This window comes from Schistocerca piceifrons, chromosome 8, assembly GCF_021461385.2.
Source record: "Schistocerca piceifrons isolate TAMUIC-IGC-003096 chromosome 8, iqSchPice1.1, whole genome shotgun sequence".
NCBI classification, from domain to species: Eukaryota; Metazoa; Arthropoda; class Insecta; order Orthoptera; family Acrididae; genus Schistocerca; species Schistocerca piceifrons.
The window spans coordinates 312,430,809-312,447,890 of record NC_060145.1 but is presented as its reverse complement, the minus strand read 5'-3'; the positions used below and the strand labels follow the sequence as shown (position 1 = coordinate 312,447,890).

Sequence of the window (17,082 nt, the reverse complement as noted above, 5' to 3'; positions counted from 1 at the left end):
ACATGATAGGGAGAATGTTTTCTTGTTCTCCTTCCAGTGCTCATAACTCAGGGTCATGTGTGCCTCATAGCAATCAGCACCATGGTACAAATTTCAATCGTAAGTAAGACAGGTTCATAAATGTACATTATAGAGATGGTCATCTTCAAATACCATGCATATTTGTAACAAGGAATATCAAATTAAATTAAGATGTTTTAATACAAAGCAATGAGTAGAAGGAAAATGAAATTCCAACATTTAGTAAACATTTATGATCCTATCCCATATTACATAATGGATTTAATGGATTTAAATGTAAGTACAATTAGTATTACTAAACAATTAATCATCCACTCACAGAGATAACACAATAACACTTCATCAGGCAATTACATAGTCATAATTTTGGTGTCGCTGAAGGTGGCAACAACCTGAGAGAGGTGAAAGGAAGTGTTTCAAAGAATTCCAGCTTCTAAAAGCCACTACTTGGATGGGAGCAGGCAACGTATTGCACTCTTACTATAGCTAGTCTACTGGGGACTCATTACATATCGATTTATGTAGGCTACCAATTAATGATAAGATCGCTACATATGAGGTCCCAGATGTCATCCCACAATGTCAGTATTGGCTCTTGAACAAAAGAATTTTATGATCACTGATCTAGGGATTATTGAACCTTTTGTCACCATGAAAGGTTTAAAATAAATTAAATACAGCTTAGACGCAGCCTCAGAGTCCAACTTGCCAACAATTAGATTAGGGATGACATGGCTTACAGCATCCATTGTCTCATCAGCAGAAATTTATATAGAAGGTTTGCCAATGTCAACCATGCCTATTTTTCTAATGTGTCAACATAGCAAGAATCCAGATAAGGCTTTCTTGAGAAAGGATTCATCAGGAATGTTGTATTGCAGAATTTCCATAACAAATGCATAGCACAATTCTCTGTAAAACGCACTATTAGTTTATGTAGGCTGTCCCTGCAACTGTGTTAGTAGAACCTGTTTCTTTGAAGAAATCCATCGTTCATTCCTAATATGAAGAGTTTTTTGTTCTTTGTAAAGTTCGTCCGCCAGCCAGTGTGGCCGAGCGGTTCTAGGTGCTTCAGTCTGGAACCGCGCATGACCGCTACAATCGCAGGTTCGAATCCTGCATTGGGCATGGATGTGTGTGATGTCCTTAGGTTGATTAGGCTTAAGTAGTCCTAAGTTATAGGGGACTGATGACCTCAAATGTTAAGTCCTATAGTGCTCAGAGCCATATGAACCATTTAAAGTTCGTCCAGTTTGAGACTTTATCCAACATCCTATATCTTTATCACAAATTTGGCAGAGAACTATTTTATTGTCAGTGGTTAAAGCACTGTCAATAGAAATCTATATTTTAACCTTGATGACAACGAAGACATAACTGGTACCTTGGGTAGCTTAAATGCAGTTGACTGTTACACACTGTGAATCATCTGAGAACAAGAAAACAATGTGTTTAAAATGACTCATTGTTGTCTGCATTAAACTTTTCCATTTTAGCTTTAATTGTATCAAGATTGGCGACCTTATGAGAAACACAATAGTAAAAATTTGATTTTTCTCTTTTATTGCTATGTAACGAAAATATATGGGACTTACAAAAATGCATATTAATACTGCAGTAATATCACATTACCTCAAATTATGTGTATAGTGTGAAATATATATTATACTTCAAAATATGCCGAAATGTGTAATTTAAAATTTTGAAATAAGGATCTCTGTAATGTAATTATAACTCCATATAAAGGAACAGAATATGTAATTACACAAAATCTAGACTCTAGTTATCACTCAGTTATGCATCCCTGTTAATCCTCCAATTGTTGTATCAGGCAATTTGTTCTGACCTCTGTTGCATGAGTGGTTTTTCACCATTTAATTTCTCTTCAGGTAAATTAATGAACTAAGTGTTTATGGATAACCCTTCTGTGAAGAGACAATATAACAGTTCTTATTGTGAGCATCATACATAAATGCCAATAAATTCGTGGGTAGGAATTTAAACTGTTCCAGCTACATAAACAGAAACAAGTAAGACATATTTTGACTAACACATTAAAAATAGAAAATCTCAAAACTTAAAATAAAGATGACAATATGGATGTACAAAAAGAGTCGTTAGATTATCTGCAAGTACTCATCAAGCCTACACAAGCACTTTTCCATATATTTAAATCAAGCAAAACATTAATGCGAACTCTTATATCCCATGGAAGAAAATTGAATTTTCTGGCAGAATAATGTACAACTTTTTGTGCAAGGCTTAGATGTTTTAGATACCCATGTTAATAATTTAGACTTTGTATTGTAATACAATATGTGATATTAGATACAAGAAGAGAATTATTATTAGAGAAAAAACCATCAAAGAAAATAACTATGGGAATATAAAGAAAAATCAAGACACGTTCATAGGATTTATCGATCTGGAAAAATCGTTCGACAATGTAAAAATGCGCAACATGTACGAAATTCAGAAAAAACTAGGGGTAAGGTATAGGGAGAGACAGGTCATATACAATATGTACAACAGCCAAGAGGGAATAATAAGAGTGGACGACCAAAAACGAAGTGTTCATATTAAAATGGGTGTGAGACAAGGATGTAGCCTTTTGCCCCTACTGTTCAATCTGTACATCGAGGGAGCAACGAGGGAAATGAAAGATTCAGGAGTGGAATTAAAATTCAAGGTGAAAGGATACCAATGATACAATTCGCTGATGACATTGATATCTTGAGGGAAAGTGAAGAAGAATTACATGGTCTGCTAAACATAATGGTCTAATGAGTACAAAATACGTAGTGAGAGTAAATCAAAGAAAGTCAAAGGTAATGAGAAGTAGTAGAAATGAGAACAGCGAGAAACTTAAAATGAGGATTGATGGTTACAAAGTAGATGAAGTTAAGGAATTCTGCTACCTAGGCAGTAAACTAAGCAATGATGGATGGAGCAAGGAGGACGTCAAAAGCAGACTAGCAATGGCAAAAAGGGCATTCTCGGCCAAGAGAAGTCTAAAAAAATGGCTCTGAGCACTATGGGACTTAACTTCTGAGGTCATCAGCTGAAGTAAAGCTGTGAGTACTGGGCGTGAGTCGTGCTTCGGTAGCTCAGATGGTAGAGCACTTGCCCGCGAAAGGCAAAGGTCCCGAGTTCGAGTCTCGGTCGGGCACACAGTTTCAATCTGCCAGGAAGTTTCATATCAGCGCACACTCCGCTGCAGAGTGAAAATATTATTCTGGAAACATCCCCCAGGCTGTGGCTAAGCCATGTCTCCGCAGTATCCTTTCTTTCAGGAGTGCTAGTTCTGCAAGATTCGCAGGAGAGCTTCTGTAAAGTTTGGAAAGTAGGAGACAAGATACTGGCAGAAGTAAAGCTGTGAGTACTGGACGTGAGTCGTGCTTCGGTAGCTCAGATGGTAGAGCACTTGCCTGCGAAAGGCAAAGGTCCCGAGTTCGAGTCTCAGTGGGGCACACAGTTTTAATATGCCAGGAAGTTTCATGGCTGAGTGTTCTCACTCACTTCAATTTCTGTCATTGGTTTTGTCGACTGCACTTTTATTCAGACTGTTAGCATAAAAATTGGTTCAATCAGGGCTTTTTAATATTTGCTGTGTGTGATAACTACAAATTACACTGTTTTCCTACTAGTGCTAATGTTGATGGCATCGTTTCAGTTACATGATAACGAGTAAGTTTTCTTCTATGAAAGAACTTTTTAAAAAAGACGCTTTGAAATGGTTAATTTATATTTTTATACTTGTGCCATCAACAAACACTCTGATGTGAATTCGTCAGCAGCGTAATTTGCTGGCAGTATCTTACTGAAACTGTAAGATTTATTGCACACATTAACACATCAAACACAGTTACACAAACTGTTGTATTATACACTCAACAGGAGAAAGAATGATAGTTCAAATGGTTCAAATGGCTCTGAGCACAATGGCACTTAACTTCTAAGGTCATCAGTCCCCTATAACTTAGAACTACTTAAACCTAACTAACCTAAGGAAATCACACACATCCATGCCCGAGGCAGTATTCGAGCCTGCAACTGTAGCGGTCACGCGGGTCCAAACTGAAGCACCTAGAACCACACGGTCACACTGGCCAGCAAAGAATGATAGTGTCCATGGCAAAGCAAAATATATATATACGCAGTCTAGGCATAGATTACTAATTCTCACACTCTACTAGAATCATGCCTACAAAAAAAATCACATTTTCAGTCCAAATTCTTCTAGCAACATATGATGGCGGTACTTTGACACAAGTTATCCCATCATGTATGCCAGCATTTGGTCTGAAGACATGTGCTCCACAGTGACTTGGGTGACTCAATTTTTCTCTTATAAAGTGGTGTCTTGCGTCTGTATGTTTGGTTCCACTCTTGTAGCCACTAGGCTTAGATAAGTCGGCTGCTACTTTGTTTTCACATAATAATTTGATAGGCTCCTTCTTGGGATCTGGAGATATTTCATTGTCTGACTTTTGAAGCCACAGAGCCTTCTGACATGCTGAGGTCAGGGATATATATTCGGCCTCAGTTGTGGATAAGGCTACAGTTGGACATTTTTTACTCTGCTAGGATGTTACTGTCCCTTGAGATTTAAAGAGATATCCAGTTGTTGACTTTCCATCTCCGGAATCTCCATCCCAGTCTGCATCACAATAACCCATTATGCTCCATTCCTCTGCTTTACAAAACAGTATTCTTGGTCTCTTTTAGAAATCAAAGATTCTTTTGACTGTTTGCCAGTGTTGCATGCCTGTATTTTTACAAAAACGACTTACAATTCCGACCGAATAGCGTAGGTCTGGCCTTAATCCTAAACTGAGCATACATTAAACTTCCTCCTGCTTCACGATAGGATGTGTTCTATATAGTTCTTTGTTCCGATTCTGTTCTGAGACTCACGTCATGAGTGAGCATCTGGTTACTGTCCAGTGGCGTGGATATTAGGTTACGCTCTTTCATATTAAATCTGTTGAGAGTCTGTTCAACATAGTGTGTCTGGTCTATCGATAGATAACCTTCATTGCGCTTCCTAGTATTTCGGATACCGACACAATTTGTCGATTCACCAAGACCTTTCAGCTTAAATTTTTCTCTGAAACTGTTTTTCAATCCTTCTTTCTGTTGTAGCATATAATCTACATAAACAGCAACTATTAAAATGTCTGAACCCTGATTTTTTGTAATAGACACAAGAGTCATTGCTGATCTCTTGAAGTTTAGATTTGACAGTATGCTGTCTAATGTCAAGTCTCAGCATCAAACACCTTCCTTTAATTCATATACTGCCATTTTTTAAACTTTTAAAACCAGGATCTACTTCTGGAATTTTCATGTAAAGCTCTTCATGTCAGTTACGTCGTAACAAAGCCATGACAACATGTAGATGATCAACGTGAAGATCATGTTTAGCAGCAATACCAAATAAATAGCTTAATGAGTTACTCATATAACTCATAACTTGTGCATATGTTTCATTATAATGCAGGCCTTGCTTTTCAGCACAAGCTTTTATTCTTGGCCATGCTTTACAGTCTACAATGTGTCCCTTATTATCTTTCTTTCTTTCTTTTAAACCTCTATTTCACATTTTTTGATTTCTTATCAGAAGGTGAAACAGCAGACTCCGATGTGTGGTTCTCTCTGTGCGATTGTACCTCTTCTTGTATTGCATTCAGCCAGTTTTCAGCATTGCCTGACATTATTGCTTCTTCCAGTGACAAAGGATTGGAATTGGATGACTGTTTAGACCGATAAGGTACAAAGTCATGTAGTCTCTTTGGCTTCAGATATCTGGATGACTTTCGTATTGACTCAGGTTGCTGCAGTTGCTCTTCATTATTATTTGCATTATCTGGGTTTGGTTCCTACTATTATTTAATTTGATAGTCTCACATTTGGGTTCAGATGTTTCGACTTCAGTCATTATTTCACTTTGCTTATTTTCCATCAATGGGAAGAACAATCGATCTGGTTGCTGCAACTCAGTTTCTTCTTTATAGTGTTTAGAAGTACTTTCATCAAAAATAAAGTCCCTCGTTTGTGTAAGTCTCTGGCAGTTAGGTTCAAAAAGCCTGTAAGCTTTTGATTCTTCACGTTATCCTACCAAGATACACTGAATATTTTTCTGTTCCATTTTCATCGGTTGGCTTTCGAAATGTGAACATAGGCCTTGCTTCCAAATATTCCGAGATATCGAAGATCTGGCTGCTTGTTTGTCCAAGCTTCTTCTTCAGTCTTCCTTCTTAGTGTCTTAGGCGGAGATCTGTTAATTAAATAGATAGCAGTGGAGACTGCTTCTGCCCAGAATTTATTTGGCAAATTTGCTTCGAAGAAAAGGCGACTTGCATTTTCTACTATTGTATGAATATAATGCTCAGCTACTGCGTTTTGTTCTTGTGTACATTGTGCTGTGGTCTGATATCAGATCCCTACTTGACTGAAAAAATTTATCAGTTTATCATGCACATATTTTGTGCCATAGAGAGCAGATCCTTGTTCCAGTGTGCCTTTCAACTAGATTTTTAAAGTCGCCAATCAGCTGTGGTACATGATTTTTATTTCTGAAAGTATTATAAGGAGGTTGTTTGTGTTGTTGCCCCAGATGATAATTAGACGAAATATTTGACAGAATCTGTAAGCTGTGGGTCCTTGAGGTATGGCAATACGCGAAAACCGAGAAGTAAGTTCAAACAGTTTTATTGACAAACACTGATTATAAAACTAGCACACTACATACACCCATCATCACTGTGCCTGTCATCCTAATTGCGGTCGTATCGAAAGGCTCCATGGTGAGCTAAGAAAAAGAGACATCTTTGCTATGGACGGCGGCCAGTGGCTTACTCCTGCGTCGCACTACGGGCGCACACATGTGTAAAGAAAATTGTCAGCATTCCAGACAGGTCAGCTGGCTAGTGCGTGTTATGTACTGTACGGCTGCATGCAGCCCTTAGACCCTTACAGTATATACAAATAGTCTCTTGGGATAGTCATCTATTAAGTAAGGAAGTATTTGACTACTCCAAATGACAAATTTTGCATCAGCCCACACGATCTGAGTGAACTAGCTCTAGAATTTGGTTGGTTCTTGAGCGAAATCGTGAAAAAGGGAGTCTCGTTTGTTTGCCCTTTAAGCAGATAGCACAAGAAGTAGTAACTGCTCTCTCAAATGAAATTCCAGTAGCCAGGCATTTGCGAAGTGCATGCATAGTTTCAAAATGCAAATGACTTAGTCTTTTAACCCACAAGTCTACACTGTGTGACTGTAGTAGTGATTTTGATTCATAAATTAGATTATTTGGTTGGTCTAGTCGGTACATACCGTTTGCCAATGACGCTCTATCAATCACATTTTTGGATGTGTCGTAGATATGATAACATTGTTTGTTAAATAAAACAAAATGACCTTTTTCTAGTGTTTTACTAACAGGTAGTTGATGTGTGCTCAGCTCAGGCACATACAGTATTTCCTCTGCTTTAATCTTGCCATTCTTTTTGTCTGTGAGAATATACACAAATGATCCTAGATTAGATTACATTAGATTAGTTTTTCGTTCCATAGATCCGTGCTGAGGAGATTCTCGTGGATGTGGAACATGTCATTTTTTTCCTATTCCTTTTACAGGTAAATTATCATTATTTGCTATTACAACTTGCAAGCCTATCGCTGTTTTACATTTAATTTCGTCACATGGATTTTTACACATGTGCGTTGACTCGCCGCAGTCTACATACCAATCTCTCCGTGCATCTTTAGGTGGAGCTGCGTTTGAAAAGAACGTCTGGTAGCTCACTGTCTTGACCAAAGTTTTTCATTCGTTTTAGCTCTTGCTGCGACAGTTTTTCGCCAGATGCCCATATTTGTGTTAGTTGTAGAACCTTCGACCTTTTTGCAACGTAGCATTACTCTTTCTCTTGCTGACAGCGTCCTTGACGATGGTTTATAACAGGTATCGTATATTTCTTGCAGTAGTTAATTTTTTATGTAGTTTCCTATGATTTGCAAGTTTAAATTTTCTAAACTTATAGTTATAGCTTTATATTCGTCCGGTAACCCTGCAAGCAGAATACACTCAGTCCAATTTAAAATTCAAAGCTCATTTAATTTTTATAACGTGGAAATTATCTTTGACGCCTATTCTTCGGCTAACGAACAGTTTTTTAGTCTGGTTGTCAACAGTGTCTTTAGTAAACATATTCGTAGGAGAGACCAGAATCTTTGTAGACTTGCTTTACCTTGCCCCACGCTTTCTTAGCTGTGGACGTATCTTGCAAATGAACATATATTGACGAATGAACGGAGAGTATAATTTTGGCTCTTGCTGTGCAAACTCTAGTGTTTGTATTCTAGATACGTTCGCATACAGAAATAGCACATGCTATAGTTCCTCTTTCCATCAATTTCTTAATCGGAAACAGTGTCTTTGTATTTACAAATCTCATTGTATTAGCTATTACATGGTTCCTGCTGCTAATTTCCCCTATCCAGTGTTCTGGTATATATATATATATATATATTTTAATATTACGCTGAATTGTATAGACTGGGCGTATAACCTGTTGGCACAGTAGTTTGCTGACGGTATTTTATTGATACAGTAAGATTTATGTATTATGCAGTCCACAGAATAAATAATAACAGTGTCCATAACAACACCAAAGATACCTATATACTCAGTCAAAGTTTAGATTCTAAATTCTCTCAGAATTAAATGCATAGTCATTTCATCCACCATTAAATTTATCACGTCTCCGGAATAAAAATAACTAGTAAACCACATCATTCACTTACCTGCGGTTGGTCCAGTTTGACCCATCTATGTTTTGATTTCATGCTACGTTACATGGGGCAAACCTTTTCAAACGCATATTGCCCACCCCAGAAAATAAATGTATAGTTTTAGAGGTTTGTGCATTCTAAAACTGCAAAATATACACACCACTTCAGTAACTGATGAATCTACCACCATAAATGCTACGGTCTTGTTGTTACAACATCTAATTTAGTGTCACTGACTTTGATACTTAAGTCTGAATCAGAGAAGCTGAAGGCTGAATGACGATTCGCACTTATTTCTGCTGACTTATTCCTTTTTTTCAGTTTTGGTTAAAAGATTACCAGTATCCTTATAATTTTGTAATGCTGCAGCTGTTTCTTCATTTTAATGAAGCATTGGTATACCTTCCAAATTTGCTATGTTATGCGCCTTCCATGGAAATATTGGTTGTGCAGCCGTTTTTATGTGGTGTTTCTTTGTGCAACATTTATGAATTTCAGAATGCCAAGGATGAAATATTGTGGAGTCTTCTGAGCTCGCCGGCGTTTTGTTCGCGAAATCGCACCAGTCTCAAAATTACAATACACCCGATGTGTTTATGTGTCGACTATTGTAATGAAACGTAATACGTGTCCTTTAATGTTTCTCGTCAACTATTCAAGTCGGGAAGTATACTGAAACTCACGCATTGCGCAAAATGGCTGGAATACTTAATAAAAGCCAAATGCCTAACTTTTCGTTTTGCGATTTCGTTTTGGCAGAACCGTGATACCAAGGGAATGCATCCAATATACATTTCTGCGTGTGGTAACACTGCTGTCATCAAACTGGAGGGAAATGGGCGGATAGTATTGAAGTAATAGTTTATATTGTAAGCGTGGAAAAAGAATTAATTGTGCCAAAATGCCTTCTGAAATGATCACATTGCAATTGGGACAATGTGGAAATCAAAGTAAGTAATAAGCGTGTTTCTTCTATTGTGTGCTGTGCTAAAGTGTCAGTGAAGTTACTATTAAAAAGAAAAAAAAAAAAAAAAAAAAAAAAAAAAAAAAACAGACGCTACTACTTGTCAGTAAATCATGAAAATTGATTCTGACGGAGGTTGCATGTATTTATGTTAAAGGTATACGAGTGTGTGTTAAGGATACGTAAAGTAATTGTACATTTACATTATTTCTGCAGTTTTATGCAAACTATTGTAGAGTCTGAAATTTAGTGGTGTATGCGTGTGTTCTAGTTGGTTTTGAATTCTGGAAACGCCTTTGTGCTGAACATGGTATTAGCCCCGAAGGAATTCTGGAACCCTTTGCTACTGAAGGAAACGATAGGAAAGATGTTTTCTTCTACCAGGTAAGCACTTGAAGGCTCAGCTCACGCACACTCTACATCTTGTAACAGAACTACTTGTTGTAGCCGCGCGGGATTAGCCGAGCGGTCTCGGGCACTGAAGTCAGGGACTGTGCGGCTAGTCCCGGCGGAGGTTCGAGTCCTCCCTCGGTGTGTGTGTGTGTGTGTGTGTGTGTGTGTGTGTGTGTGTGTGTGCCCTTAGGATAATTTAGGTTAAGTAGTGTGTAAGCTTAGGGACTGATGACCTTAGCAATTAAGTCCCATAAGATTTCACACACATTTGATTTTTACGTGTTGTTAAGCTCAGTGTTTATAAAATAAACACGTTTTATCGTGTTTAATTCAATATTAAACTACTGCGCCATGTGCTTTATCAATGTGTTGACTTAGTAAGTAGCCGTAACTGTTTTTTTAGACAGTTAAGATCAGACAATGAATGTACTTACTGTGGTGTTGAATGTACTTACTGTGGTGTATAATTTTCCTCTGTGTAAGAGGCATGCCATTTGTTGCTAGTTGAGGTCAGGTAGTAGTGCTGAATGAAGGCAAGAGATCAATTTGTGAGTGAGTTACTTTTTGGTGGTGTTCTGTGAGAACAGTTTTGTCTGTACTTCTGAAATAATCATCTGTATTGGTAAATGAAATCTTTTGCCTATACTTTGGCACGTTAGGTGCAAATTTCATATTTTACTGTGATAAGTAATATTGATTCTAACTGATATGAAATACAAATTTCTTTTTCGGCTGCAAGTTTAATCATTGCCGACGTGACACCTGTGTCGTCATCCATGTCCAACTGTATAAAAGTATTTTCATGCATTTCACACACCTGTCTACAGCCTTGATGAATACCTGGCGTGCAGTTCAGATGATTGTTTATATACATTTATAGTGTCATTTTTATTTTATGTTTTGAGGCTTTTTATTTTTGATGTGTTAGTCATATTGGGTTTTGTTTCTGTTGGGCAATTGCAACAGTTTAAATTCCCTCCCATGAATTTATTGGCATTTATACATGACACTAGCAGTAAAGCCTGCCGTAATCGGCACTTCACAAGACTGATATGTAATTGAAGAAGAATAATTGTATTTGAACATCGATAATGTCTTGCGTTGGAGTAGATGAAGTGTAGCCGATTATATCTTCGAAATTAGTCTATAAGCCTAATATATTATTTTATATATTTATTTTTTCAACCTGTTCAATAAGGCCTCTAGTTAATTGAACAGGTGAAGGTGCCTTTATCTTATACTTTGAAGGGAATGTCCTCTCAGAAAAAGTTAGTCATGGCATAGAGGTATGATGTGAATGCTTACGTCCTATCACCCGTGAAGTGCTTCCAATGTTTATGCTTTGGTTATGTGTCATCCTGCTGCGCAGTGGACCCAGAATGTGGCAACTGTGGACGATCACTCTGTGAATATAGTCTTTGTGAACAACCGCCTTGTGTGTCGGTTCCACTGAAATCCACCCTCCACGTTCGCCAGTTTTACCATTCTTCAAGAAGCAAAAGAAAATACTGAAATTAAATCTATTCCCCAGCCGTCATTTTCTGAGGGAAAAAAAAAATTATGACACTGCCCCCCTCGTGGTGGTTTCTGTGCCATTGTCCTCACTTCGTGCACCTAGTTGGAGCAGCAGCTTCGTCTTCCGGCGTCTAACATGACACTTCTCTCTCTCTCTCTCTCTCTCTCTCTCTCTCTCTCTCTCTTTTTTCTCCCCCTCCATCTCTCTGGAACCCTTTCTGTAGTGACTTACAGATCAGAGGCCTGATGCCAATAGCTGAAAGGACTGTGGCTGGCCTGTGGGTCCCAGGGCTGCCTACCTCATTGTAAGTAGGCTCTTGCAAGAATCCCGGCCACCAGAGGCTGTCAAGGACAAGGAGGAGAATCCAGACAAGGCTAATCTGTTGACCCCGAAGGTGCCAGATCCCCCCACACTGTCAGATTCTGACTCGATGCTCATTGAGGTGTTTCCTTCCCCATTGGAGGTACGAAGTGATCCAGGTGTGTGGCCGGTCCTCCTGGCCCCTTCATGCATAACCTGCAGTCCTGCAACATGACCATTCGATGGAGATGTCCGTAATCTGATCATTCAGTGGAAACATAATGGATATATTATCACGTGCTGGAACTAAAATACCTTATTTCTTCCTCTTCTGGAACTAACTTTGCTCTATAACAAATGCACTCCACCAATGACTACTTCCAGCCCTGAGAGGTCATCTAGAGGGGTCTGTACATTGGTTCACACAGATCTTATCAGTGAGTAGATTCCCTTTCCTACCATGCTGGTCTGGGTTGAAACAGCAGCAATTGCCATTGGCAAAATTTATTTACCTACAGACAGGCCACTTGACAGTGAGGTGACCACTTCACTCAAACAGCCCCTCCCCATTTTTGTCATACATGGGGATTTCACTGCACAGCGCCCGAAGTGGAAAGGAGGGGGAGGGGGAGGGGGGGGGGGGCACACCACTTCATCTGGTAGGGACCTTGCACTTGACCAGCTTCTTACTGACCCTGATCTGTGTCCCCTCACTAATGGTACTCCTACCCTCTTCAATGCCACCCATAGAACGTTTTCAGCTATCAACTTAATGAGCTCTTCCCTCAATACTGTGGCTTCACTACATAGGTCACTTTGTGCCAATCTTTGTGTCAGTGACTACTCGCCAGTGCTCCTGTTGCTTCCTTGCCACTGCCACAAAGGGACTACCAGAGGCAACTGGCAGCTGTATGCTTCTGCTTTTACCTTCACCCCCGGTTAGTCATATTCCATACATAAGGCTATGCAAGAAGTCTGCAACGTGAGCACCCACTGGAACATGTATTCCTCTTTTTACAGGTTCTCCCATCGCCAGCCAGTGCCATGGTGGACCAAAGACAGTGCAGTAGCTGTTCAGGATAACAGAAGAACTTTGCAGCGTTTCAGGCAACATCCTTCGCAGACCAAAGTTATCACTTTTGAGCGACTTTATGCTAAGGTTCACTGTCTAATTAAACACAGTAAGAAGGAATGTTAGGAGTGCTACATCTTCTCCCAGGAAATGTGTGCCTCTTCATCCCAGGTGTGGGCCAAGCTTCATAGTCTTCCGGACTGCCAAAGGTCCGTAGCTGTACTTCCTTCATGATGGCTTCTGTACTGATGTGTCAGCTCTAGCTGAGCACATTGCAACCTACTTTATAGCGTCCTCTTCTTACATGACTGCTTCCGGATTCTGAAGTGACGTTGGTGGCATCCCTCTCACCTTCACCCCTTGGCATATTGAATTATATAACAAACCTTTCACTGACTTGAAACTGCTTCAAGCTCTTGCATCCTCCCACAATACAGTCCTCGGGCCTGATTCCATTCACAGCGAGATGATGCTACATTTTAATGTTGCTCAAAGACAGCTTCTACTCAGAAGCTTTAACTGTATTTGGCTCAATCTTGTCTTCCTTTAGCAGTGGCAAGACAGCATCATAATTCTGAACCTTGAGCTAGGTAAAAATCGAAGTCCATTGACAGTTATCAGCCGATTAGCCTTGCCAACATGCTCTGTGTATTGCTTGAAAGGATGGTTGCCTACCGATTATGCTGGGTTCCTGAATCTTCGGACATTTTGACCTCATCGGTGTATTTTCCAGAAGGGACTGTCCCCAACCAACCAAGTGTTTAGATTGGAAACAGCAATCCAACAGGCTTTTTCTCAATGCCAACACCTTATTGGTCTGTTTTGGCATAATGAATATAACACCACCCGGGACTGTCACATTTTACTTATTCACCATGACTGGTACTGTCGATTTTCTCTACCAATTTTTGTTCACCAGTTTTTATCCTACTGCTTGTTCCAGGTTCGAGTTGGTACTTCACTCGGGGCTAGGGGACTCCCTCGGGCCACTGGCCATCCCTGCACTATATGTCGGTGACTTCCACATTTGATGCATTTCCACTCCGTAACCTTGACTGAATGCCAGCTCTAAAGTGCCATGTGACAGGCCTCTGCTTTGGACACGTTCCCATTGTTTCCCATCTTCTCCAATACGGACCATCCCAACTGCAGCTGTATTTGAGTACCCAGAGTTTGTACGTTTTTGCGCAGTCCTGCATTTTGGGACTCCTCTTTGACAAAAAGCAGACTTGGTGGCTCCATATTTGACATTTATGACTAGCTTAATGTGAAAGCTTAATGCTCCCTGCTTCCTTGTTCACACTTCTTTGGGTGCAAATCGGAGTACTCTCTCTATCTACTGGGCTCTTGTCCAATCCCACTTCCACTACCATTGTCAGGTTTATGACTCGGCAGTGCTTTCAGCTTTGAAATTGTCAGACTCAGTTCATAATTGTGGAGTTTGACTGGCCACTGGTACCTTCTGGACTAGTTAGGAAGACAGCCCTCTTGCCAAAGTGGGGATCATCATCTTCAGTTCAGAGGGTACCAACTACTGCTCACCTATGCAGTCGCCATTTGACAGTTACCTGATAATCGGACACTCTCCCTGTTTTCTTGCGTACACCCTGGAGTTGCTACCTGGCTACGAATTAGGTCTGGTATATCTCACAGTTGCCCCCCATGATCCATTGTCATCTGTACCTTTGTTTTTCAGCACTGTCAGTGTGCTACCGCCTTTTACACTGGTTATGCTTTTAAAACATCCACAGATGAGGAACACCATTCATTGCAGGGAACCTGTAGTATTTTATGGTGGAGCTGATTGTCATTAATAGAACCCTCTGTTTTATTAAGTGTGCCACCCTTGACTGCATTTCAGTGTGTAATGAGACAGTGAACTGTCTTCAGACCATTCATCCATGTTACTCCTGTCACCCTGTACTACCTACCATTCATGGCCTTCTCTCTGGGTCTAATCATACTGTATGCTCTGTTGTATTTCTCTGGTTCCCAATTCATGTGGGTATCCCAGGGAATAGATGGCAGGCCATTTGGCTAGCAAAACGATTACTCACCCCATATTAGCTTTCATCCTTTGCAGGTGCAACTAACAAGGGAACCTCCCCACGGCACCCCCCTCAGATTTAGTTATAAGTTGGCACAGTGGATAAGCCTTGAAAAACTGAACACAGATCAATCGAGAAAACAGGAAGAAGTTGTGTGGAACCGTGATAAAAATTAGTAAGATATACAAACTGAGTAGTCCATGTGCAAGATAGGCAATATCAAGGAAAATGTGAGCTCAGGAGCGCCGTGGTCCCCTGGGCTAGCATGAGTAGCTGCAGAACTACAGGTCCTTGGTTCAAGTTTTCCCTCGACTGAAAATTTTACTTTCTTTATTTTCGCAAAGTTGTGATCTGTCCGTTCGTTCATTGACATCTCTGTTCACTGCAATAAGTTTAGTGTCTGTGTTTTGCTACCGCACCGCAAAACCGTGCGATTAGTAGACGAAAGGACGTGCCTCTCTAATGGGAACCGAAAACATTTGATCGCAAGGTCATAGGTCAACTGATTCCTCCACAGGAAAACACGTCTGATATATTCTATAAGACACTGCTGACGGCATGTGCGTCACATGGCAGGAATATGTTGTCGACCCACCTAACTTGTACACTTGGTGAATGGGTAAAAAGATTCTTCTACCTTGCCCGATTTAGGTTTTCTTGTCGATGTGACAATCACTCCCAAAACCGTCATTCGGGAGGACGACGGTTCAATCCCGTCTCCGGCCATCCTGATTTAGGTTTTCCGTGATTTCCCTAAATCGCTTCAGGCAAATGCCGAGATGGTTCCTTTGAAAGGGCACGGCCGACTTCCTTCCCCATCCTTCCTTCATCCGAGCTTGCGCTCCGTCTCTAATGACCTCGTTGTCGACGGGACGTTAAACACTAATCTCTTCCTCCCAAAACAGTGATGAAAACATAAGAGTTTGTCACATAAACTGAAAATAAAAAATTAAACTTTTCACTCGAGGGAAGACTTGAACCTAGGAACTCTCGTTCCGTAGCTGCTCTCGCCAACCACGGGACCACGGCGCTCCTTGGCTCCCAGTCTTCTTGATGTTGCCTATCTTAGCATCGAGTACTCAGTTTGCATATTTTACTAATTTTTTTCATAGCTCCACACAACTTCTTCCTGTTTTATCGATTGATCTGTGTTCAGTTTTTCAAGGCCTATCCACTGTGCCAACTTATAACTAAATCTGAGGGGGGTACGATGGGAGGTTCCCTTGTAAGGTGTCTGTTCACTTGTAGATGGAACAACATGGTGGGCTACAGCCCCATCTAATAACCTCCACAGTATCAAGGAGACTACTGCTGTCACTCCCAGAAAGAATCCACTGTTGTATACTGCGTTTGTGTTGGCCATATCAGACTGACCTATGGTTGAAATTTATGGTACTGAGCCACTCCCACATTGTGTTTGTTGAGCCTTACTGACAGTTGCTCTTATCCTGACGGAATGCCTGCTCCTTCTGGCTTTCCATGCTAAGTATGGTCATCAAATTCGTTGCCTCTCATGTTGCCAGATGACTCGCGGACAATTTTACAGTTCTCTCAGTGAAAGTGACCTTTATTCTCAAACATAACGTTTTAACCTACCTTCGGGGCAGGATAATTGGGATAGGAGCTTTTCCTGCTGCGTGATGGGTTGGGGGACTCTCAACACTGCCTCTTTTGCCTGTTGCCTGTGTCATCCCTCTTTTCCTCTGTTTTAATTGCTTTTACGAGGTCTGCCTCTTTTTTTCTGTTACACCCTTTTTCCTGTTTTAGGAGTTGCTCTCTGTTAATTAATTGGTGCTATGCTCGTCTTTAATACTGTGCCCCTAATTGGTCGTGTCAGTAGAGCTTTAGGGGTCCTGCCCCCTTCGCATGCGGAGTCCTGGCGGATGCCCATGTGCTCCCGTAACTATTTCTCTCATCTTGTTGTATTATTGACAGCCCAACTGATGTCAGTTACATTTTCAGCCTTTTCCC

General features: G+C 40.4%; 1 protein-coding gene across 3 annotated transcripts in view; it reads left to right on the top strand.

The window, feature by feature from the left end:
• The first annotated feature begins 9,580 nt into the window (after positions 1 to 9,580).
• LOC124711367 (tubulin gamma-1 chain) overlaps positions 9,581 to 17,082 on the top strand; it is a 77,853-nt gene continuing 70,351 nt past the window's right edge. Inside the window, exons 1-3 of one of the 3 annotated variants that reach the window (XM_047241408.1) lie at positions 9,609 to 9,768; positions 10,054 to 10,166; positions 13,012 to 13,150. In XM_047241408.1, the coding sequence (XP_047097364.1) occupies positions 10,090 to 10,166; positions 13,012 to 13,150 (216 nt within the window). In that variant the 5' untranslated portion in view covers positions 9,609 to 9,768; positions 10,054 to 10,089. Of the gene's footprint in view, positions 9,769 to 10,053; positions 10,167 to 13,011; positions 13,151 to 13,198; positions 13,235 to 17,082 lie in introns of those variants that run through there. The other 2 variants (XM_047241409.1, XM_047241410.1) reach the window with 2 other exon arrangements.